The following is a 27,016-nucleotide window of genomic DNA, read 5'->3' as shown; positions in this document are numbered from 1 at the left end:
AGGGTGGAGAAGCAAAGCCGAGTCTAATTGGAAATTGATGCGCGCGTGCGAAAGCGTCTGTGGCTAATCCCGCGTTATGCGCCGGGTAACAAACAGCGAGTAGCGCCCCTTGTGCGCTTCTCTCTGCATGTGGATGTATAGCTGGCACCCACTAGGCTACTTGACTGCGCACGCACGCGCACACACACACACGCACACACTAATACACGCATGAAGGAGAAATATATGTGGCTCGAGTTGTAGTTCGAGAGAGAAAAAAATCCCACACATTACAATCGAATGGAGAAACTAGATTTTGCCTCTTCTCTGTTATCTTACTTCGCCTCTTCGTTTGCTCCGTGTCTCTGTGTGTACGTAGGATATAGTAATTGGAAGGATCAGTGGAGCGACTCGCTCTGCGTCTATATAGTATACACAGTGGCAGCAGCAGCACGTGCAGTTTAAGGGAGGAAAATAAAGAGACTTCACGGCAAGAGAGAGAGAAAGAGAGTATATTGTCCGCAAGCCCAAGTGCGAGGTATCTTATCCTCGATTGGCTTTGCTTGCCTCTAGATTAGCTTTCTCTCGCTCTCTTTTTTCCCCATACCCGAACTTGGCTTCTTCTTATTTCCCTTACATTAGACATGTATGTACGTATAAGTATATACTTGCGCAAGGGAAAAAGGGCAAGATAGCTGCGGGAATATCGAAGAAATGTCTAATTGCTGATGGGACCACGTCTGTGGCTTGCAATTTTCAAAGCTTCTTGCTGATTGCATGTGGCCTAGGCAAGCTGAGCTTGCGCGCACTATTTGTTCTGCGGAAAGGAAAATAGCTGTTTTGAAGAAAATTACAAGTGCATAATTAATCAATACTTTTGTCGAGTTTCTTTGGTTTTTTTACAATTGACGCTTATGTGTAGTCCCAGTTATGTTCTAAAATCTTCACGTATTCATGCATATAGTAAGTAGTTAATAAAGCATTAACTATAATATCAAATGTATTATACTGCTGTGCCGGCTATGTGCTACCGCATCTCTTGACATTTTGGAAAACAAATTTTGATTTTCTTTAAAGCACCAATTTGAAGAAATTAGAAAAATTTTTTAATTAGATAAATGAGAATTTGAATATTTCCTCTAAATTTTACTCACTGTAAAATTATTTGAAATTTTTACAATCATTGATATTCGTAAGTTTAAAGAAAACCTGTAATATTCTGCGGTTGTAATAATTTTCAATTTAAATTCTAACTCTTTCAGTAGAGATGCACTTTGTTGTCAACAATACTTTATTCCAAAGTGAAACTCGCATTAGTATAAGATATGTTTTATTGTTAAATGAACAATTATGATGGAAATTGCAGCCAATTTTTGATCTCTCAATTTGTACAAGTACTATTTACTAATTACTAATTATCAATACGCATGCCATTGTCGTCGCGTTAAGGCTACAGATTTTTGTTTTTAAGCTTTTTTCACTGAACATGTAAAGACAAATTTTTAACGCGCTATCTCATTTCTCTTTTGTAATTACGCATCCAACTCAAGAGAAGTCGTGAAAATATGAAATTTTTTCGTGAAAATTACTGATAAGCGCGTAAATATTACAGCGATCTGCACGGATATTATAGAGTTCAGGTTGCACATGAAGCGGCAAAATCGAGCGACGAGCCTCGAGTGGTGTATACGCGGCGAGAGGGAGCATTTTCGCGGCCGCACACGACGACGACGAGAAAATAATTTCCATTTAGTTGCTGTGCTGCTGCTGCTGCAGCCACTGCATTGGTGCGTAATTGCCACACGCGTGTGTACATCTGTGCACCAGTGTATACGAGCGCACGTGTGTACGTATGTGTACGTAGCTCGAGTAAGCGCCAAGAAGGGTAATTCACTAGCGCTGAAATAGCCGAGCTACACGCGCCTCCTGGAAAATCGATGGATTTTGTTCTTTCTTTTTTTTTTGAGTTACGATGATCCACTATGCGGTATGCAGGCTGTAGTCTCGCTCCTTCTTTATCGCTTCGAGAGCTCTACCGCGCGCGTACAGCTATACCTACGCGTTAATTTGTTTTTTTCTTTTTACCTTCTTCTCTTTTTTTTCGTTTCGAGCTTCGATACGAAAATATATTGCTTTTGCGTGAAAAAAAGGGGAACGAAAAACAAAACAACAAGTATGGCGAAGCGACGTAAACGATCGCGCGTAAAAAAAGGAAGAAGGTAAAAGGAAAAGCCAATAGGCTTATTTATACTGGGGCATGTGTGTAGTATAGGCACTTGCGCGGAGCTCGAGGCGTTAAAACAGGCGATATATAGCGGGGCAATACTGCCACACCAAATAGCCGATCCATCATCGGCGTTTTGACATTGCGAGCTCGAGCTCTCGTACCTGCTCGCGCGCTTAGGGTATGCGCGTATAGCCCGCCAAGCCGATCGACGTACATTTTTACCTTTATACAAAATTTATACTTTCTTCTGGTGTTGTGCTGCGCGATATATATTTATATATACGCGTATATACGCGCGCGGTATAGGTCGCGTTTGATTTCATCGACGTGGCTCTGGCGCGCGCTCAACAATCCCTCGGGCTACCACTTTTTTCTTGCTCCATTTTTTTCATATAAAACATTATCGGCAGCAGTCATTTGGCGAGACGAAGAACTTCAATAAAGTCTCGATCGGTGCGCGGCTAAATGCGCACGCGCGTGTGTGTGTGAGCGCGTTGAATCGGCTCGATGCCGCCTTTGGTCAATTCGAGTAGAGTGTATTTTTTTGCGCGCGAACGCCGCCGCGGCCGCGCTTTTATTAATGCTCGCTGGACTGCGCTACGTGCATTGCCGAGTGCAGCGAGCGTGTGAGCTGCTGCTGCTGCTGCTGCTGCCTACGACACGCTTTTTAATGATCACGATATTTCCACGCAGTCGCGCGAATAGCGAATAAATACTACGATATTAAAGTTCGTTATACGCATGTTAAGCGCATTAATAAACTGCAACGATCGTAGCATGTACGAAATGCGCCGCACACTGCGATCGCGGGGGCCGACGTTTCTTGATAAAAGCTATTATTGCGTTGAGCTGTATATAATGCGTGGGGCCTTTAAAATCACTGTTGTACGTTGCTGCTGTTGTTATATTGCGACATCGATTCTACTCGTGCTTCGCGCGCGACCGATGAATTATTTTATTTCAAATTACGTGTTTACTTGACCGTTCAACATAAATAACAAAGGCAGCTAGGGACTACAGTTTATAATATTATATATTTATAATATCGAAATGAAGATCAGATTCAGCTTCAGCGAAATTAGCTGATCATAACTTGCAACACCCGTATATGCATTCTTCAACATTTTTTCTCGAATACGTTGGCATTTGAAATCGTTTGAGCTAAATTAGCATAAATACATGTGCCGATTTCTTTGAAAAACTTTTGTCTGCTAACTGCTGTGGTGTGTGATACATTTCAAAGCTGCTCCATGCCGCAAGATCGCTTGTCTACTTTTATCTTTTCTGCGCAACGTGACGATTTATCGTACAAATTGTAATAATAAATACTGTTTCGAGGTCGATTTATGTTTTCCAGTTACTTTTCATATTTATGTATTCCGCGTGTGAGATTATCCTTAAATTTTGAATTATTGATTCCTTCTTTATATTAAATGTCACCCGACTCAAAAAGTGAAAATCAAATGAATTTCATCAACTTTACTCGCTAGAAATTTTAATACATTAACGGAATGATTCGACTGTAATGGAAATGATCCGACTCTTCGAGACAGCTCTTTGGCCAAATGACAGAAGTTATAGCGGTTTTACTTTGATCTTCCAAGTCAAACTTGGTGATGATATCCGTGACAAACATGAACTAATATTGAATGATACTCTCACATTTGTCATCAAATTGGTTTTACAACTAGAAAAAATGAAAAAAACTGCTATGAGTAAGGTATAAAGTTAGATTGAACATAAGTTACAGTTTATATTTAAAATATTTTGTAAATCCATATGGCTAAAGTAAATAAAATTATAATGACTATTATAAGTTATTATAAACAACAGCGTGATTTGAAACTCGTCAAGAAAATTTTAAAACTCTCACCAGGCTACCTCCATAATAAGTCGTATATGAGCAATTCCACAATTTACCAGTCAAATTTTACTACGGTGTACTTATTAGCCCTTATTCTTATTTTTTGTTACAATGGAAGAAAAAAATAATTAATCAAAGGAACAATCATTATGATAAATTTGATTAATCAATTTTGAAAAATATAAATAGCCAATACATGAAAAAATAACGGAAAAAAATTGAAATCATTGAATTTAGAAAACATTCATCGGCGACAATTCAAATTCAAAACAAGCGCAAAAGTAAACTGTTATGAATGAAAATTATGAATTTATTATTAAAATCATTATACAGATATTATTTTAATCAATAATTATTAACTTTTACAGATTAATAACATCATCTACTACCATTAAACAAAATTCTTTTGAGGCAATAGATCAGGACCTATTTGTCAAACTTTGAAACAATTTAGCGAATTAGAAAAATTGACAAATTATTTGTTACATACGAGCACAGTTATAAAATAGATCAAAAATATGATTTTTTAAGAAAAAAAATTGAATATTCCAGAAAAAGTAATAAAAATTGCCAATTTGTACTTCCGAAAACTTGTCCGACAAAATCTTCGGAACTAATAACGATGACTTTCGTTTGTATCGACCACTTATTACGGCGGGTTGCAGCTGGTAAAGACTTGGAAGTACCTTTATTCATGCAACTTGTGCGCTCTATCGTGTGCTCGTATGCATACGTTTTTTTTTAATTCGAATGACATTTTTATTATAATACACTTCCATCCATGCTTGTAATTTTTTGTTGTTGTCGTAAGGTATGGTGTACGATGCGCTTGCAGACTTTTGCTCAGAAGCCACTCATTAGGAGACTTTATAACAATCAAAAGGGTGTAATTGGCAAAAAATATATGCACTTACATACGAGGGCTTTATATAGTTTCGGGGCGGATCGGCGGATTACTTTATAATTTACAAAGGCGCGCACCGCTACCGCCTTTGGAATAGAAGTCGAAGAAAAAACAGCGACAATATATGTATGCGTACGTATAATAATGCAGGCACGTTAGAGGCCGGCAACGAGCGATTCTCGCATAACATTTATATACCAATATACGTATTTAAATGAAAAGGAGCTCGTGAATTATACGGGGAAAAAAGAGCAGATAATTTGCCGTGTATCGCATCCTCATCTATATAGGATATTTAGCCGAGCGATGCACCTGTGTGCATCATGTTTCTGGTGTGAAACATTGTTGTCCGACAAAAATAATAATTCTTATAAAAAATATAATGACGAGAAGGGGGAAAGAAAGAATATCATTGCGTGTTCATTTCTCCAAAGCACAGCACTCGGATCGCACAAGGGAAAAGGTATATTATGTATCCTCGATGATGCGATCGCGTGCCACATTGACGCGCTTTGTATTGGAACTCTGAACTCATCCAAAGACTGGCACTGAGACAAGATAGGCTTAGGTTAAACTATAACCAGAGGCTTTTTAAACTCTGTATTCGTTAACGAGCCTAATGTTTGACCGACACGAACTAATGTTGGGCTTGCGTATAGATATAGGTATTAAACTCGGTGACTTTTATTCATCCTATTTACTTCAAAACTATATTTTGAAAACAGATATTGAAAATTCGGAAGACCATATGCGTGCAGAAACATTAGCTATGATATTTATCTGTATGGACTATAATTTCGTTCTTACATCTGGCTCAAATTTGATTTCTAATTAAATCTACTAATGGTCGATGATTATAGAAACGTATAAGGTAAACAATGTTTCCCGAATGTAGTATCTATAGTGGCTATTATCACGCATATACCCGTCTCAAAGTCAAATTTACGCGACTCCTTAATAGTTACTAATACATAATATCTAATACACGTTGTACGACGAAGGGCAATTATCCCTGGCTACATTCCCGATTGGTTTGGTTTTCAGAACGAGCTCAAATTATCCACTAGAAAGTTGTAGAATGAAAATATTACGGGCTGCAGTAAACAAATGTTCGGCGTAAGCAAACACCAGTAAGTACCACGGAGCGTGTTTGAATACTTAAAGCTCAAACTGGTATGCCACGAGTGCAGTTGTTTCTTGAAGAAAATTAGTCGAGTACTGGTCGTGGTGTGCGATTTATGTGCTCAATTTTCAACGCGCATTAGACTTATCTTGCATTTTTGAAGAAGAAATGAATTTCAAAAGATTCCTCGTAAAGCGCCAACGACGCCGTTTTGTGTTCTAAGCATGTTGATGCAACGTCGGGAGAATTTTTCCTGTAAAAGCTTTTAGTATTTACAGATATTTTTAATAAATTAACACCGTTAGGTGAATATTTGGTAGAAGAAAAAACTCCGTGAAAATGCTACTTATTATTGCTCTATTTATGAACTAGGATTAAAATATATCTTTTATTGTAATGATTTCATAAGACAATATTTTCTTAGTAAACTTGATACCTAATCGTTCGATCAGAATTTAGTAATTCAGTGAGCAACAATCGAAGCTTTATCGAACATCAGTTGTACGTGAATTACGAAGCGCGTTTCGTATTCTTCAAAGTCAAGCCCCAAGTGTGTAGTATATCCCACGCCACGACACTCCAAGTTGGTTCCGAAAGTACGCGCGCATCATATCATCTGCGTGATAAGAAACGAACAGGAGCAGCTCGCCTTTAACGTTCGCTGTTCATTATATGACTTTGGCCGCGATGCACGCGTACATGTGACAGTGTAAAAGCTTCGCAGGCTGTTTGTCAGTGGGGATCAGTGTCAGTGGGATTGGTAAAGCAGATTTAAAAAGGAGAAAAAAAAAGCAGAGCGAAAAAGGAGGTGCTGCCTCTGCTCGGCTCGCACACATTATATTCTATTTACGGCGCGCGTCAGGCCACACCGCGTGAAACGCATATACTCGCACACACACGCACACTCGTAAGCGAAGATGATTGACCGATCGGTCGATCGTTGATAGGATTGTTGCCGAGCTGCCAAGTGTCGTCGTCGTTGTTGGGCACTGCTGATGCCGCTTGGAATGCGATTGTGTAAGTTGGGCATATATATACACGTAGCTCAGTACAAGGCAACGCTTCGCTTCGCAATTCACGCGGCGTATATGCGGCAGTCCGATGCTCTTTCATCGATGACGAGGCTTTATAATCGCACTCCCGGTATAGCTACCGACTTTTGCGTATTTAAGATTCGAGGAAATCAACGCCGGAGCTCGAGAACGAGCGAGAGCCGCAGAGAAAGAGCACGAGCTCTCTGAGATGTGCGCGCGCTGCATGATGCGGCGGCACCCGTTGCGAATTATTTTATATTGGCTCGATCTTCGGGGATAACGGGATTGATTAATCGCAGGAATTTTTCACCAGAAAGAGAGAAAAATTGACGAGCTAATGGATGATGGTACTGCAGGCGCTTCGGGATATCGATCACGAGAGCACGAGAGAGAAGTGCAAAAGCATTTTTATACGACGCAAAGCTCGAGTAGTCGCTCATACCTTACTGTGGCTCTGTGCTCATACGATATAAATCGACACTTTGTTTCCAAGTTTATTCTTTTCCCTCGCATATTTTAGTGATAATGCTGTTATTATCAGATGAAATTAGGCTTGTTTACTTGAAAAATATTCATTTGTTTAACGTCCGTCGATTGACCATTGGACCATGTCTATTGGAAATTAATACGACCTCAAACCATTATAATTACCACACATTGTCTCATCTCTTTGTCGGACTTATCAGCGTCGTACTCTGCGTTATCGAGTTATCTAATAGCGAACATAGCTGAGAGCAGACTCGGAATTTGCGGCTTTTAAACTACATCGTCTTGAGAGCTAGCCAGCGGTACATTATTCCGTGAAATTTATGCGTACAAAAACAATATTTTACGATTAACGTATACTCCACATTATATATTAACTTATTCAACGATGATGATTAAAAATCATCTCTCTGGTCTGGGCTGCGCGGCTCCATCCGCGTATAATGTACAACGTACATAGGCACGTAGATAAACGCGTGTAAGACGCGTGCGGTGTAAAATAGCCCGACATAGCTGTTATAAATTTTATCTCGCGCTCTCTATACGTGCAGACACACAAGCTCGAGCTTCTATACACGTTATACACATATACCAGTACGTGAGTGTGCGCGCGCGTGTAAAAGCTCCGAGTCAAAGGGAAGCCGCTTCGCGCAGCCACTTCCGGCGTATATCGTCAGCCCCACTCGCTCTCGCACATACACACGCACACCCGTGAACGGACTCTCGGTGCAAAATCATTACGAAGTACACTTATAAACGCGTGCGTGTACATTGGCTATTTTTCTTCGCTCCAGGCGCGGAGAGAGCCGAGCGTGTTTCATTAAACATCTATACCCTGACCGAAAAACCACTTGAGACGAGCTTAAATCATACATATGTAACAATCCCTCGCCGCCTTTTAGCTCGTGCTTCGATCGGACAATCAGGTTGGAGCGCGAACATGTATCCGCGAGCGCCATATTCTGTGCAAGGGGTTAATTGGAAGATCGTGTTTTTGAAATGAGTCGTCGCAACGATATTATAGTAACGTCGCAGACTCACGCGATCGATACGAAAAACACAATTTCATTTGGCATATTACACGGATGGCGGGAACAAAATCAATTTCTGAGCAGTCAATTTTGGATTATTTTTCTTTCTTTTTCGTTATTGAGTTATATCGTACGCGGGTATATATAAAGTTTTCGTCGTGAATGGGGGCTAAAAGCGCACTCGAGCTCGGGGCTTCGTACTATGCTTTCCGATAAGTCGAAGGTATCGATTGGTCGTGGCAGTTAAATTTATTCGAGAGGCCATTTCGCTGGTTGATATGGATCGACGCGAGCTTCTACCTAAAGAGAGGTGTACGCCGCTCGATGAGAGTGTCGCGATATCTGTCGCCAGAGCGTATATATAACCCGTTTCGATCAACTGTTCTGTTATCAGAAATACCGTAAAATTGAGTTACATTTTTCTATTACGCTAACCACGTGAAAAGTAAAATTATTATATTCTAAAACAAACGCGAAATGTTGGGCTTCGTTAAAAATACGACTAACTCTTCGACTTGTAAAATTTTTAAACTTATTAAAATATTAAAATCGTATTCAGAGTTTTTTTTTAACGAACTTGGCAGTTTTTGCACCCTTTTTGCGCTTGTGTGTGTGTATATGTGTGTGGTACCGATGCGCAAGAGAGGAAATCCTCTTTTACGCAATTTTTATCGCACGTATTATAATGCATACATAGCTCGTTAGCGTCTTTCCCATACTTTATGCCTGAGCAATAACTCCTCAAATACAAACAAACGAGTATAATTTCATCCTTGGCCTGGTTGATTTTTTTCTTTCATATTATATGTACGTGCGAAGCTCGTTTATTACGAACGCCTCGATTCCAATTATGTATATTATTATTTCACCCATTTGCATGGATTATTTAGAGAAAAAAATATTATTGTTCGTTCGACTGCAATAACGAGAAAAATTTCCGTGTATTCCAAATTTCTTTCAAGTAGCTACTTGAACTTTGAAAGCGTGAGTAATAATATTAATAATTTTTTACAAACGCGACTTTTGTGCCGATGTTTAAATACTCATAAAACTGAAATAATTTAATTTCAATTTCATTTCAATTATAAAACGTTGAATTTTGTACAGGAATCGATGTAACGCGCGATAAAACTAGTCGATTGGATATATTGCACATCGGCCGTTCCGTCGTTGATTTTTGCGATCATTATGCCTCGCGATTAAATACGTCTCGCATCATTGGCCGTGCGCGATACACATACAATAATAATCTCCCTTCCCCTCCAATACTCATCTATATCATTATCGAGCGAGAGAAGGTAGATGCCGAGCTGATATAAAAAAAAAAGAAAGAAAAAAAACTAGCTCACATTTACAGGCGAGACAAAAGAAATCCTCCCCTCTTGCGACTGTACCTTGTATATAGCTATATAGATTGCATACTCATACACATAGAGCCGGTACGCAGTCGGAGCCTCGGCTGCGAAACTCGCGAAAGAACGTGTCCGTTGCGATAAATCGCGTTTTCTCGCTCGCTGTCAGCAGCAGTGGCAACGGTGGTGGCAGCAACGCGGCAGTAGCAGCAGCAGCCTCCCTTGGATATGCGCGCGAGCGAGCGAGAGAGAGAAAAAAATGGCAGCTGCTACTATTCCTCCCCTCCCGTCGGGTGTCTCGCGTCGCTAATAACACATAGGCGTACGCCGCGAACAGCCTCCGACTCCGACGCTTTCGGAGGGGGCGGGGCCATCGAGGCGAGGGGGACACGCCCCTCGTTCTTTTGACGCTGGGGGGAGGGGAAGGTTCGATACTCGAGCGAGTTAAATGCTCCCCCCTCTCCAGGCAGAGCTCGGGTACGTGCAAATATACACACTCGGAGCCGTGCAGATGTATAGCGGTGGCAGGCAGCTCGCTCTCTCCCACTCGTTGCGCTGGCTGCGCGATTTTTCAAATCGTCGGGGCAATCGTCGCCAGCGCTGCTGCCACCACTACACTCCTATCTCGGTGTTGTGTGCAGGCAATATTCCGCCTTCTTCTCGCGCTCTCTCTCTCTCTCTCTCTCTCTCTCGGGCGCCGCGCCTTTCTTCGGCTCGCGCCCAGATAATGTGGGCTTCGCGCGAGAGAGCCAGTAGTGCGAGTGGATAGTGCGCCTCGACCCGGCCAGTGGTTGTAACCACGCCAGCGACACACGGACGGACGGACGGACGGCGCGCGTGCGGCACAGGACGCAACACAGCGACGCGATATCTCGCATTTTCTCCTTGTCGCGCTTATCGTCTGCAGCTGTATACCGCCACAAGTACTCGACAGTGCTCGCTTTCCTTTCTACCTGTGTCTCTCTCGCGTCCGTGTTCCGATTACGGTGTGATGTAACGCGTTCGTGCTGCAATTATGATAAGATTGTTCAAAAGTGCGCAAATCCTAGTTCGTTGATTATTTCGTTGTGCAATTTTATGTGATGACCCAGCGATATGAGTGGTACTTGTTATTCGGAGCAGCGGAAACTTCGCTTTTCAGCATTTTCACGATGAGGATTACGTGCTTGCGAACTTTGTTGTTACTCGTCGATCGATCGATGATCGCATTGCCCAAATAAAAACATTTGACTGCTCGAGTGATCGATGGTTAAAAAAGGCCAATAAATAAATAACGAAACGTGCTACTGATACTGTTGTTTTCCAAAAGCAATTGCGCGAAAAATAAGCGGAAAATCGAGGAAAAAAAGTGGAGCTGTCGCTCGCCGGATGATGTTGCTAGAGTCGCGCGCCCTCGCCGGTAGGAAGCAGCAGCTGCTCGTCGGTACTACCACCGCCACCACTGCCAGCAACGCCAGCAATCATCATCATCATCATCATCATCGCTTGCATTCACTGGGTCTGTCAGCCTTTGGCAGGCCGGATCGTCCAAGGTCTCGATCGTTGATTGTCAATAATAACAATAACAATAATAACGATCACGAAAGCAGCGGCCTGCACGTCGACGACGAGGACGACGTGTTCGCCGACAATAACTGCGGCGACGACTATTCACTGCAGCAGCGGCAAAATCGTCGTCTCATGCTGAAGATGCAGTCGTCGACTTCGGAAGCGGCTGCTGCCGCCGTCGCCGCCGCGAGTCAGCAGAACAATAATCTGGACGTCGAGCATCACACCGACAGCTCGAGCGCGAGTCCGTCGCCCAACTCGAGCTTGTTGAACAATTTGAACAACAACTGCTCCAACAGACAGTGCGCGACGGACTTTAGCATAGCTGCCATTATGGCTAGAGACACTAGACAACAACAGCAGCAGCAGCAACAATTACAGTCCAGTGCGACAGCACCCCCGATTCACAATAGCAGCAGAGAGTCGAGAAGTAGCAGGCATCATTCCGTCGGTGGAGGAAAATTACATCAACATGGTAAATTTTTATCAGTCATTTTCGTGCTCGTACGATTTATACATATTGATACGAGTAGTGAATAATATACGCATAGGCACGTTGACTCGATGTATGACCTACGGATTGTTTAGGTAAAATCATGCAAGTAAAAAAAATAATCATACAGGCTAAAATTAAATAATTCCCAAAGTTTGAGCGCACGTCTGATAAATGCGAAATGCAATCATCATCATCCGACATTATGTTTACGATAAGACATTTATTGGCCCTGTGCAGGCTAGTACAGTCACGAGCTACGAGTACGAATCGCTTGGAAGAGAGCGAGAGCGAAAGAGTTCAATCCTTTGATATGTTGCGGCAGAGGTGAACTTTAACCTTCCGTATATGCTTGCACATATCTCACTACATGCAGCTCTCTTCACAGTGAGAAAGATAGAGAGAGAGAGAGAGAGAGAGCGCATCATCATCAGATTATTACAAAGAGCGAATGTATACACATGAAGGGCCTTTAAGTCTCTCCTCCTCCTCCTCCCTCCCTGCCTCTTTCTCGATCTCTCAAGCCGACAAATATGTCGATCGATAATAATATTATTAATAATGATGATAATAATAAGAATGACCAGTCTTTAGTGTCTGCGGCCTGTGTGTACGCGCAGTGTGTAATGTACATCGACGATCGAAGGGCTTTTATACTCACGCCGACACACCATCGCCGCCGCTGCTCCGCGGTGTTCTCTCGCTCTCTCTCGATTGACACGCGATATATCGGACTCTATATATATAGAAAATCGCGGCGCGTTAAGAAAAATGAAAGAAAAAAAAAACTGTTATGTACCGTTGCGGTGCAGTCGGCCTCGGTGCACGTACACATTATAACGCGCGCGCAAGTTCGTCCGCGCGGGATTTATTGGCCGCGCGCATTTGGCGGCGACGATCGCCTGTATTCTCGAGCCGCAAGAAGAAGCGCGACTCGACGACGCTTATATTACAACGCTCCTCGCTGCACTCGATATAAACACGTGCGCGTGCCTAAGCGTGCAGTTGTAAATTTTTCGAATATCATTTCGGGCTCATTTGGTTAATCGTCACTCAACGCGCGTCTGCTCTCTCGCTCTGGCTAATTCTTATTATAGACAGCGAGAGAGATTGCGAGACGAAAATTTAATCCCCCGAGCTAGAGAGTCGGCCGAGCGCGCGAGACTGCTCGGAGTCGCGAGGCAATTATTTTGGCAGCGCGAGACCGAATCGCGCACGATCGCTCGCTAACAGCGGAATAGAGCTATACCATTTAATAATGTACACGTTTAGATCTATAAATAAATTCCGAGACTCAACTATATTATTATACGCAAGGTGCAAATATATTGCTAAGATGGGCGCGTATTTTAATTAATTATATTCTCAAATTCGCGCGGCATCGCGGCGAGTCTACGCCATCGTCCAAATGCTCGGCCACGACGATTTCACGCGCAACTCGAATATTATTTTCCATTTTATCGCGGAAAAAACGTGTGAAATGGATACATACTTTATTTCGCACAGCCTGCGGATAACTCTGTCACCGTTAGCATGATCAATCGACTGCGCCGATCGAGCTCGCAGATAAGATACATAAAAATGCACGTGAGAGAGAGAGAGAGAGAGAGAGAAAAAAAGGTCGGTGCAACTACTGCCGCGCACAGCGTACGCACTCACACACACACACACACACTGTCCGGTGCAGCGCGTTGAATTTCAAGACCCGCATGTATTATACGTGTATACGTAAACGCGCGAGCCAATCCGCAATGAATCAATTATCTCGCAGGAGTGATACGGTATTATGAATGCTGCACACGACGCGCGATATGCTGCTGCACTGCACACTGCACACGTCTGCGGACACGAGAGAGAAAATTTCTATATAAGCCCGTGTATATATGTGTGCCAGCCGTCTACATGATAATTATATATATGTATAGTATGGTGAAATTTAAATCTGACGTTGATTGCCGCTCCGCTGAATTATGGGGGAATTTATTTTGGTGATTAAATTAGCTGTACATATTTATATACACACACTCAGACTCACAGACGTACCTATAATATGCACGCACGTCGCTCTCTGCCGTGAATATATTTATTTGCAATAAAAAAAAAAAGTTTCGCATCTCCGTCATGGGCGCGCGTTTAATTTTTCGTCGAGAAATCGATCCTTTTTTTGTTACTCGCGTACTTTTAAATATTTGTAAATATATCAACGAAAATTGCGAGGTGTAAGAAATGTGTAGGTAGACGAGGTCCATTAGATGGCGCTGTTGGCTCTGAAAAATGCTTCTTTTTCCTGTCAAAAGAGCCGAAAGTTTCATGGAAGGCGACACTATAATTTAGTCACAAAAAAAATGTTCTCAGAGTCATTCTTTTCTCGAGTGGCTCAAATTTTCCTCAATTATTTACACTCATGCGTGCTGAGTGCAGATATACGAGATATTACATTAATTTGTGCTTCAGAAAATAAAACAATTTTCAGCTGTGTGCGCTGCTTTACAGAAGCATTATTTTCCTTGCTAACTGCAACGACTCGACTTACGCTGGTCTCGTGCACTCGAATACGTACGCGTACTACAACACAAACACAGCCAGCGCACACACGTAGATCGCGCGAGACAAAAGCTCGAGCACACAAGGTAATATACTTCTTGCCTCGGCATCGTCTTTTTCCACGAGGCGCACGCGCTCAGAACAACAAAGGAAACGCCAGTAACAGCGCGACGAAAAAAAAGGAAGCAAAATGAAATATTCAAAGATCGTGTGAATAAGCGTATGTAGCGAGCTAGCTCGAGCCGAGCGAGTGCGGAGGAGCATTTACGTAAAAAAATGTACTCTGTGTACATAAATATATACCTACACGCGCCGTGTACGTACGATATATATACACAGAAGCACACGAGTGTACATACATGTTTATGTCGCGAGAGAGGGTGCGGTCTCACGCGCGCTACTACGGCAGCCCCCGCTACAACGCGTATACGTATACACCAAAGTGAGTGTGCCTCGATAAATTAATGGCGAGACTCGTTTACGGGAGACTCTATATAGGCTCTCCTTTTTTTCTGCATTCGTTTTGTGGCTGCGTAAAATTTCGCCGTGTAGTTTTTATATTTTACTTTTATTTCCTTTATCGCCCAGAGAGTCGGAGAAAAGAGCCGAATATACACACGGTCGCTGATGTATTTCGGAACATGTGGGTGGATTTCATATCGGCCAATATGATAAAAAGCAACAACGAAAAATGTTAAAATTCGCGACACGACGTCGATATTACGGCAGAATGAAAAGATTTACACGAATTAACTAGGTGATAATCGATTCCGACATATTTATTATTATTCAAAACAGCCGGACACGCGCATCCTACGCAGACTCGACGACCATCATATTTGCCCGTTTATACGAACTGTACATAATACGCGTGGACAAATTAGCATCTTTTCCACCTAAAAAGACATTTTTCGATCAAGGCGAAATAGTATAAAATCCGCTAGGTCGTTCTCGGCTCTACAGTTTAATGTTTATACACAGTCGCAATGAAGCGGTTCGGTATATAGAGTAAATATAATAAAGTTTCCAACAACTGCGAGAGTCCACCAGGTATAAAAGCTTGAGAGATATCTAACACAGTTAAATTACGCATACATACATGTCCGAGCCTATACAAGAGCAACAAAAGTGGACTCATGTATACACGTACTCCAAAGGTCTTTAAGTGATCTTGCAGCTACGTTTGTAGCCGTACTTTTACGTCCACGTTCGCGGGTAATAATATTTAAATATTTTCCTTACCAACTCCGAAGTTTATCAATACGCTCATGCTCGCTATACTCTAAATTTTTTTCGTATCGGCCCTGCGTGACCCGTTAGCCGTTTTCCACGTATAATATTTGAAAAGAAAAGAGTTTATTTAAAGCTTCAATTTATTTTTTTTTCTCGTTTCGATCGTAAGGTCATCATTGTGAGCGAGAGCGTACGTGGATATACGAAAGCTTGTAGTGTACATAAATTATATGCACGATTCACCTTATGCACTCGTGTCTGTATACGTCATGCGTTCGTTGATGACAATGAGTCGCCATGACTGCACCTTGGGATTCGATCGTTGTTTACCGCGTTCGAGCTTTTTTCTTTCTTTTTTTTTTTATATTATAATAATATAAAAATATCCGTATCGCTTCGTCATCGAGGCAGCCGAAGAGGCGCCGGTCGTAAAATTAATAGCAAAACAAGTTGATAATGATCTACATTGAACTGATTATCTTTTTTCCTTTTTGTTTCAAAATTTCAAACTTTTTTATTTCATCAAATTTGTATTTAATTTTCAACGCACCAGCATGTTTATTTATGCATATAAGTGGGACACTCACCCGCAGTAAAATAAATATATAAAAGTTCGAACGACGTGAATACATAAAAAAAAGACAACATCATTCGAAGCATATGCGGATTGCTATATTATGCGAGTCGAAGATACAGACACCTTTGGGCGATGGATTTTTATGTTTAACGACGAAATATTAATATATATCCATATCAATCGTGTAGTTTGCTTGATTCGTTGCGAAACGCGCGAACATCCCGTCGTCACGCACTCACACCTATACAGGCTTGTACGAGCTTAAAATGTAGTTTATTCCGCGAGGAAACGAGGAAGAGACGATGACGATGAGCGAGACAGAATCTCGCAGGAAGGATCGACATCGGTATATAGGATTCGATTTCAATGCCATATACATTATTCATGATAATAAGCGAAAATATATTAATACGTCGTGAAACTGGCGCCGTTCGGCTAATAGTATAGCGTTCGAGTCGAGAGCGTGTTTATTTATTATCTAAATACACGCGTGCTAGTATAGACGAGAGCTCCGATCGCGCCTACGTATTATTATACGAGCTGATAATCGAGAATCAACCTTCCTATGCAGTTGGGCATTTTAGCGAAATTTTCGTCTACACGTGCAAACGCGGCCACCGCAGTCGCTTATCTTCGCGCTTCTGCTGCTGCTGCTGCTGCTGCTGCTTTCGTAAAAGCATCTCAAGAGCACTGCTACATGACGTACGCGTACATATTCGTGCAGGCGAATGTGCACGATTGAGTTTCACGAATCATCTGGAAATAGAACGGCAATCATTGGCAAAATAACATGTCCATATGCGTGTGCGTGCAGTTCGCAGCTCGGCGCGTTCACATGAGTCCGCGTGCGTGCAGTGAGCAAAAGAATTGCTCGCGTATACCTATATTACGGCCGACATGCGTGTGTACGCGCGCGTTTAAGTGAAATATGTAATTGAATCTCTGGGAAAATATAAATGCCGCCAATGTGTGTGTGTGTGTGTGTGTGTGTGTGTGTGTGTGTGTGTGTGCGCGCGCGAGTGTCAATCGACGCCGATGTTGGATATATATAATAAGATAATGTATGTACGTGCGAACGCGTTTCGCGACGTGAGAGGTTCGACGTTATTATCGCGCGCCACAGCTCTCGGATGTATCGTGTAACGCACACGCGAGGAGCGAGGATTTTCTGCGATCGCTCCATCAGATTATGGATTTCGCTAATTTGAGAAATTGCCACATGTGCGCGCGATGCACTTGCGACGATTTCGCGCGGATAAAATGACGCGCGCACACACATGCACTGATCATGAAGTCGTTTACAATGTTTATGCAGCGAACGAGGATTTTTGCGCGTTTATCTTAATTCTGCGCTGCTATGTGTATGCGTACGGGCGATCGAAGCATGCGAGTAACGGGAAATACACATGCGGATTTCAATGATACGACGTGTGCACACATTTATACAGAAACGAGCAAAATCGGAAATACCGCGTCGCTGCTGTCTCGTCGTCGTATACATTATTATACATAAAAAAAGGCCGTGCAGTAAACCGGCTTAGCTTTCTATATCTCGTTTTCAACACCAATCGAGCTTATAATCATTAATTTCTCAAAAGCGGAAGAAAAATCATTAAATCCGAGCGCGCTATAATATGCGCTGATCTGCGAAACTCGTGTTTATCCATATAAGAATTATAAAATAGTCCGTCTGACGAGGATGATGAAAGGGGCATGAATTTATGCAAGTTCCTCCGTCGCAGCTATCGTTATTATGCTTATTATTATATGTTCATAAATATTATAAATATCTGTTTTTGCGAAATTTTTCGTTTCCTAATCCAAATAAGCCGGGCGCGAGTTTGTAATCGACGAAAATACACGATATATTGCCTTCTCGTCTCGTGGCTAGGCTGCTCTTCTCGTTGTCTTGGTCTTGGTCGTCGTCGTCGTCGGCTGCGGCGTACATTTATAAATTGCGGACCACACGCGCACTTATACCAGCAACCAATTAGCGCGTCGAGCTGCTGTAGCCGTTGCTCGAGCATGTTCGAGAGGTCGAGGCTTTGACTTTTAGCCCACGAGCCCGCGCGAAATATATTATATTGTATAAATATCATTTTACAAGTGGCTTAAGTGTACGAACACGTGTGTTGCACGCTGCCTTACAAGCACGAGAGTATGGAAAAATCAATCGATTGGAGTCTGTGCCGTATACAAGTACAATACAAGCCCTTTGATTCTCGCCTGTATTCCTATATAAACGTATTAAAACTTGACTGACAGCTTACTGACGTTTCGTAAACGTGTTTGCGTATGTAACTACGCAGATCGAGCTGCTGCTGCTGCGAGGGGAATGTACGTATACCCTAGACAGAAAATGTATGTTACGACGAGATGATTATTTTTCCTTCGTGAGAGACTCGTTTTTGCCACCGAGAGAGCTCGTTTCTGCGATTATGACGCGCGCGACTCGCCGAGGACTCGTCAAGTATATCGCTGCTGAATTGACTTGCAGCTACGCGTCGCTGCTACTAAGCGTTTCGTTGCCTGCAATATCAAGAATCCCGTGCCTATGTTCAGGTATCGGGTTTTACACGTGCACCGACACATCGCTGTTATATTCTTTTTTCTTCTTTTCTGTCTTTTCGTTACACAGATCCTCTTGTAAAACTAATTTATCCAGTCCGATAACATCGCAGATATATAACACGCGAAAGCATCATGAGTTAAAATTATTAAGATTAGCGCCGCGAGACAAATGAAAATTTCCCACAGCCGTATCGCAAATACCCATATAAATGTCATCGAAAAAGGAAAGGAAGCTCGGCGCTGTTCGAGCGATGTTTTCATCGTTTCGTTCATTTGACAAAATGCCCTAGCGAAGTCGCAATTAAAGCTCGCACACGGATCGCTGTACATTATATAGGATAGCTGCTGCGCGCCGAGGGCCAGTATAATTGGGCAGTATACATAGAGCAGTGCAAAGCTCGTCGCATGGACCGCTGCTGCTCGTTCCGGTTTTCTGAGCGCGTGCCGTATCGTGAGCCTCGAATATAGTCTAGCTGCGTTTCCTCTTTCTGTCGTCTACGAAAAGCTGCGCCGGGCCCCCCCCCCCGTCTATGTACATCGTGCGTATCTATTATACTGTTTTGCCACTCGTGTATACTCTTCATTGCTAGCTCGGTTGAAAAAAGAAAGAAAGAACGAGAGGAGGGAAAGACGAAATGAACAAGTAGAGAAGGCAAGGCGCTCACGGATGAGCGCTCATATTGTCCGTTTTCTCAGATACACATGTGGTTGCACGCATAGGTGCTAGTCATGAATGTATACGAGGTGCAGGGGTCTAAACAATCGTTATAGCTTTTTCTTTGGAACGAACGCGCGTCGCCCGAGTAGCCACACATGTAGTTACCTCTCGCTTTTTCTTTCTCTCCCAGTGCGTCAAGCGCAGCTTATGATATACGAGACAGTAAGTTGACTTTATTTTCATATTATTCACGTATTTGCCGGGGCACGATGCGTTAATGGCGACGATCGTTGAACGACCACATAGCAAGTATCATATCTCGACGCATTAATTACCCTAGAAAATTCAAACTCGCAATTTTTGCATAATTACACGCTGCTCTGGTCGTATATACGTATATCGTACGCGGCGCTCCATATACTTCTCGTATATGATGTGTGCACGCGTGTATGTTTATAGGCACGACTCGCTGCGACGTATAGTGCAAATGCGCGTACATACATCTTGAAGTCGGCGGCTAACCGCGATGGCGGCGGTACGGAGGCCCTCTCGAACGCATATACATAAGCTGCATAAGTGTGTACGTTGAGAGCAAAAGAGAGAGAGAGAGAGAGAGAGCGTCGAAAACCATAATAAACTTGGTAATGGGCAGTTACGCGCTACGGCGTCGGCGATGGTGGTGGTCACACGTACTATAAACTGCACGCATACACAGGCAATACACTTGCAGCCCGGTCTACAGGAATTGGCTCTTTGTGTGTATACGCAGTGCGCGTCAGGTGCCGGCTATCAATTTCGGTATTATATAGATATATAATATAATACACGCGTATACGTAAGCGCGTCCTAAAGCTCTCTTTTGCAGTAACAGCGGCAGAAGCTTCGAATTAATTATCTCTCTCGGTCTCTTTCTCTCTTCTTCTATAATACCGCAGGATCTTCATTCTCGCTTGTCTATATGCACCGAGCCTGACGTCAGGGTGAACGTTCGTCTAAGCATGAAAAAAAGTATCGTCCTTGAACGAGGCTCCTACTTCTTTTTCCTTTTTTTTGCGAGTCACATTAATGATGTACGCAACAAATGAAGCTCAACGTATTTATTTCCTCGAGTACAAGGCAATATATTAGATTCACGCGAGCTCGCGGGCACGCATGTGATAGAACATCATAAATCCGTTTGCGCATCGCTTGGCTCGCATTTTATTTACTCGCGATACATCCCACACCGTGCATAGCTCCCTCTCTCTCTCTCTCTTTCACAAGCGCTCGCGACAATTTATTGGCTAGCAAATTATCCGTATATACCACATAAACACCATATTTTCGGTGTCTCATCTAGGCCTCGACTCCGCTCGAGTCTACGTTGAGAGACTATTATAATAACGACTCTTATTAATTGCGTATCCTATCTATATATGCGTACACTACGTCATATCTTCGCTGTGGTGTGTGTGTGTGTGTAAATAAGTGTGTAGCAGCAGTGCACGGCTAAAAGCTCACGCGCGCCTTTAAATCGACCAAATGAAACTGCCAACTTGGCGCATAAATTCAAATTAAGCTCGCTGAGCGTCTCCACGCATCTCTATTATACGCGTACACCGTGATCGTGTATATAGGTGCAGTTTGTGCGTGTGTAAGATTGTGCTTTGCATATAACGTCGGCCGCTCGCTGCGTTTCTTTTAACGCTCGACGCGACGAATAAATGCGCTCGTGCGCGAGAGAGCCTCGACGAAATTGAATTAATTTCGTTTGGCCGAGTGCGCGTGCCAAAAACGCCTCGCTGTGTACGTATGCATCGTCGCGATCCTCCACATTGCTGCATGCATACGTGTAGCGTATGTTGCAACTGTGTTGGAATCGTATTCGTTTGAAACAAAAATGAAGACAGAATATTTCTAGATGTATTAATTAGTCTGGTGACTGATTTTTTTGTCTGGGGAGATTATTGAGTCTCGTATACCAGTTTGTTGACAAAATGTAAACATGGATGATTGACTGATCTGAAAATATTTCTCGGCTGGAATTAATCTTTCTTAGAGATAATCTTTCAGACAAAACTCAACAATTGATAAGCTGTAGTCGAGTTATTTTTAAAATACTTTTCAAGCCGGCCGTTGAACGTGATTTTTTCAAACGAACGACGTGTTTATTTTGCAGAGAGAGAAGCCAGCACGTCGTCGAGTCGACCCTCGTCCCAGCCCCAGTCGCAGTCGCAGCAGCAGCAACAGTCGTCCCAGGACTCGGAGGACGAGCAGGAGACCGACGAAACGGGCAGCACGTCGGGAAAAGCGCCGTCGCCCCTGAACCCGCTGCTTCAGGAGCGCTCCAACTGCGAAGAGTTGCGGCACGTCATCTGTCATCTGGAAACCAAGGATCTCTGGGACAAGTTCAACGAGCTCGGTACCGAGATGATCATCACGAAAACGGGAAGGTCCGTACATTATATCTATAATTATTATACTCGGCACATAACGTTGATTGCGTTGTTAATTTATAAGCGTAAACTTAAAGTGATCGACCGAAGCTTTGGCTCGCAAGCAGCATCAGGGCCAAGATTTTGCAGGCAGGGGCTGCGCACGAACACGTATGCGTACAAGGGGCTGTGCAGCATAATACGCTATAGCTAGTCCATAGAAATCTCGATCCGTCCAATTTATCACAGGCTGGCTACGGGCGACGTACATTATAACGCATACATATACACATACAACGAAATTCGGAGAGAGAGCAATAGAAGAGAGAAGCAGTGGTGGCGGCGGTGTACGTCGAGCAGCACACGTAATCGTTTAGAAAGGGTTGCTTTCGCTCTTGTTGTTGTTATCGTTGCCACTGCTACTCGTGTACGGTGTATGCATACTCGGAAAGACATCGATTCCCTGCGGAGCGCCGTGCCACGTCGGTGTTGCAGCTTAAACGTAGCCGGGGCAGGGTTTCAACGGCCCAGTACGATCCGTCATTGTGTCAGTCTCTCTCTCTCTCCTCTCTTTCTCTTTCTCTCGGGCACATTCGAGTTAGACATTGTCCTCGCGTTATGTACCTTTTATAGCACATATGCAGCAGCGATTGCCGCTAACTTGATTCTTGGCTGAAAAATTATTTTACTTAATTAAACGAGAAGCTCGAGCGCTAAGTGCGTGATTGTAATTGTCGGAGCAATTACTGAGCAACCATACATCTTCCCCGTTATTCCCTTTATGCACTTGGACAAAATCAATCCATAGAAAACTGAAGTTGCGCCAGTAGTATTCTCAGCTCTACGGCACCCACGAGATGACGATCTACGTTACGATAAGTACGTGCGCGTTAAGGTCGAAGTCAATTCGAAGGCCGACTTTGGGCGTGTATAATATGGTTAAAGCTTATAGTATCCATACACGCGTATAGCCGAACGTATAAATACAATTGGAAGAGGGAGCTCGGAGCTTCTCTCCGTCTCTCTTTCTCTCTCGTCGGTGCGTGGCAGTAACGGCTTCATCGCGCCTACTGCGAGGAGCATATAGGCGCAGGCACGCGCCGGGCTTGTTCGAGAAAAATTTATCGCTCGGCAGCTCGACTTGTACTAACGCAGCTCTCGCTGGCGTGCGTATATAAATACATAAGCTTCGTTGTCAAAATATAGCCGAGCTTGTTTTACTCGCGCGGCAGCACACCCTGTTCGAGCTCTGCCTCTCGCGTGTGTATACGTATGTACTTGTGTACGTGTAATATGATGGATTTGTGTATGAACGGAGAGCCTAAAGGAACTCTCGACTACTTAATAATGGCGAGTACACGACCTAATAGACGTGCGGGGGGAGATACGATTAATTTGTTTTGAATAATCGACTTGACATTTAAGCCACGAGTGATTTGCGGCCTAGCTCATTATACATCATTTCGAGAAAAATGGCCATATTGTATCGATGATCTATCAAATCCTCAAGCACGAAGTACGCAAAAAGTCTATTTTACTTGTGATACTGGTATATTATAAGTAAAATAGACTTACTACTGTTCATAAAAAGGGCCAAGTACCGTGGCGTGAAAATATAATATGGACACGGGAATGGAAAAACTGAGCCGACACTTTTGCGATAGCAGCTCGACAAAACTTTTACAGCTTTGTATACAGTCGACAGTACACGATATCCCTGAGCTCACACCTCCCTCGAGATACGCCGGCGATATAATACAGTGAGAGAGAGAAGGAGAATCGGCTAATTAGATCTTGGCTCTGGCAGCTTTCCTCTTTCGATGTCAACTTACACAGGCGGCGAGCACTCGAGACTTTTGCCTTTCTCTCGCTCTCTGCTCTCTGTTGCGCGACGGCTGCTCTACAAAGTGATAATGAACTGCATCGAGAAGCTATCCGAACGTAAAATGTGCACCCCTCCTGTGTACGTAACACTCGAGAATAATTTGACGCTTGATGTACGTTTTAATATACTTTGTGAATAATTTTATGCCTTGCCCTGTACTTCGGAGGCTGTGCGTCCTCTAGGCAAAATTGATGAAAGTCTGCGATCGGATGCAATTTGACAAAATACATGTACACAAAAGCTCGATGTCGATGCAGAATTACGCGTACGCACGCGAGTTTATAAAGTATCCAAAAGAAGAACATCTGCGAGGGAAAAGTTGTACAGCTCGAGAGAGATAAGATCGGCGGGTGTCCACCTCAGCGTGACGTCTTTTCTTCTCTCAAACTGCTGCTGCTGCTGCTGCTTCTTCTTCGCGAACTCTGTCGTACACGATCCTTTTCTCTCTCTTTCTTTCTTCCTCTTCGAGACATTCATATTGCAGCAGCTATATTTTTTAACTGCAATGCTGACGACGACGACGACGACGACGCGACGCGACACTTGGGAGGTCGCGAGCTGCTGTCGCTACAGCATAGCCAGCTAATATACATGCAACCTCTGCGAGCTGTTATAATATATTTATGCCCATCGCGCGCGAAACTGCTATTCTATAAACTATAATAACGTCGCAAAAGTTTATAATTTTTACCATTTTACTAGCGCGAAATGCGCGAGTTTATGTTTCAACCTTAACGCGCAAACAATTGCTTTTTAATGAAAGCTGCGATACAGATCTGCACGTAGCTTCTTGTTGATCTCGACAAGGACGTATCGTTCTCCTCGAGCTTGATCGTTCTATTTCTAAGAACGTTTATAATTTTGAATAATTCAACGAGTTTACAAAGTCTTCGACTCAGATGTACATTGGAATGTCGAGTCGCGCGTCAACATGAAATAATCATGTCACATCAGGCGAGATGTAGCAAATTCGAAAAGTTATTTTTCCACTTTTCACGTGCACGTCGCAGAGCGCGCCGTTTCAAAAATCATTTTGAGCAATAAAACGTATGTTTGTCAAACTGCCGCGTCACTTTTGCTTGATAAACATTACAAAGTAAACAATTCCGATGCGCAGCACGCGATTACTACCTTGGCTCGAGAGTCATAGTAGGTGTAAGCAAAATTTTAATAACCGCACGTTTAATACGATCGCACACGTATCGCGTGTCTAAAATGTTACCCACTACAGCTGCAGTCGTTTGTTAAAATCGCTTCGAAATCCGACAATTGCAAAATTAAACGTGCTCGCTCGTACGTACATAGCTCTATTCTCGATCTTTAAATGGCCTCTTCTAAACGCGGTCTCGACGACGAATAAATCATCTTTCTCTCGCTCGGGTTTTCCAAGTTATATACTCTGGGTGCGCATATACACTCGTACTGGCACGACATTTATACACATATATATCGTGTGATACGTGAATGAGTGTGTGTGTGTGTGTTGTGAGCGCGAGGCTTTCCTTGCCACCGACGCCGACGCCGCCGCGCTAATTAAATGTCATTAGGTACCGTTCATCAGTCGGTGATTCGCAGCCGCGATAGAGGGACTTTATTTCGAATGATTAATCGTCGCTAGGCGCTCTTTGGCACTATGAGGCGAGGGAGACAGATAACCCACCAATTAATCCTTCCTAGTCCCGCCGTGTACCTTCTCTTTCTCTCTCTCAGTCTCTCTTATCGCATTTCCATTTTCGCGCATCTATCTAAACCTGTGCTGCGCGCACATCATATGTAGTATAGCAGACAGCAGCAAAACTATGCTCGCTTATTATCGCCCTTTCTACAGAAACTTGCTTCCTACGTAGAGACTCGGAAAATCGATATTATGTGTACACGTACTCGTCGCTGTCGTGTTGTCCTCGACACTTGGCACGACACGGCAGTATATAGATTTTCTAATTTTCTAACCGCCTCGTGCGAATGTGTACACGCGCTTGCACACACCGAGTGTAAATCAAAACACGGGCGTGCTGCAAAGTGCTTTATCGAAAAGTAAAGAGGCTGTAGGAATAATAAAAAATTAAAAAAAAAAAAAAACGTCAACGTTTATGGCATTTGCGAAAGTACATTATGGCGAGTCGCGTTAGGTCTTTGCGCAAGTGGAAAGTACTTAAAATGTCGAAGCTTTAATGTAATACAGGTAAGCGTATACGAGTGCGCGACGTTTCAATCGTCATGCGCTAGTGCGATTAGCTAGCCCAAGTACTTCGCACCACACACGAGTGCGCGTAATGATTTCCATCGAGAAACTCAGCGCGTATATTATACGTAACGGTAATGAATATCGCATAATTTTTTGCGTGTCCTTGATGTTTGCAGGCGCATGTTCCCGACTTGCAGAGTCTCGTTCAGTGGCCTGAGGCCCGACGGACGCTACGCCGTGCTCATGGACATTGTTCCGGTAGACGAGAAGCGATACCGATACGCCTACCACCGGAGCTGCTGGCTCGTGGCCGGCAAGGCCGATCCACCCGCACCGGCGCGGCTCTACGTTCATCCGGACTCGCCGTTCACGGGCGAGCAGCTGAGGAAGCAGGTCGTGTCCTTCGAGAAGGTCAAGCTCACCAACAACGACATGGACAAACATGGACACGTGAGTCACAGTTTTTCCCTCGTTGATTGTTTCAACGATACATTTTTCATATTTTGGGGAAAAATTTCGAGGATCGCTCGTCGATCGCGACGTCTCTTAATTCATATTCATGCACGTGCAAGTGTTCACGTGACAGCTGCCTGTATTAGAAATGATCGCACAGTGGGAATAAAATTATTATTATTAGTCGAGCGACTGTAGTGCAGGCGCACGCAGGTGGCAGGCGAGCGGCACTCGTATAGCCCATTCGCGTGCGGCTGCATTACGCGACGAGCTTCTGCTGCTTGCCACTGCAAGGGTGCACGATATTCGATTAGGAAATCTTGCGAGCGCGCAGACACTCGTCAGACGCGTACATCCTCGGCAGCCGTCGCGTCGCGCTGCAGACTGCAATTACGTTTTTCTCCGTTCGTGTCAACCGCGCGTGCCGAGAGAGCCGCGTCGAAGGATTTCACGTG

At 43.5% G+C, this 27,016-nt stretch overlaps 1 protein-coding gene across 2 annotated transcripts in view; it reads left to right on the top strand.

Moving 5' to 3' along the window:
• Window positions 1-10,943: 10,943 nt before the first annotated feature.
• The window catches only part of LOC106650053 (T-box protein H15-like), a 29,960-nt gene continuing 13,887 nt past the window's right edge, over window positions 10,944-27,016 (top strand). For both annotated transcript variants that reach the window (XM_014367833.2, XM_023461223.1), the window contains exons 1-3: window positions 10,944-12,023; window positions 21,783-22,056; window positions 26,285-26,558. In XM_014367833.2, coding sequence (XP_014223319.2) covers window positions 11,369-12,023; window positions 21,783-22,056; window positions 26,285-26,558 — 1,203 coding nt within the window. In that variant the 5' untranslated portion in view covers window positions 10,944-11,368. The remainder of the gene's footprint in view (window positions 12,024-21,782; window positions 22,057-26,284; window positions 26,559-27,016) is intronic.

The sequence above is a fragment of the Trichogramma pretiosum genome, unplaced genomic scaffold, assembly GCF_000599845.2.
Source record: "Trichogramma pretiosum strain Unisexual culture from Peru unplaced genomic scaffold, Tpre_2.0 scaffold15, whole genome shotgun sequence".
Classification (NCBI taxonomy): domain Eukaryota; kingdom Metazoa; phylum Arthropoda; class Insecta; order Hymenoptera; family Trichogrammatidae; genus Trichogramma; species Trichogramma pretiosum.
This window is presented reverse-complemented; position numbering and strand designations above follow the sequence as displayed.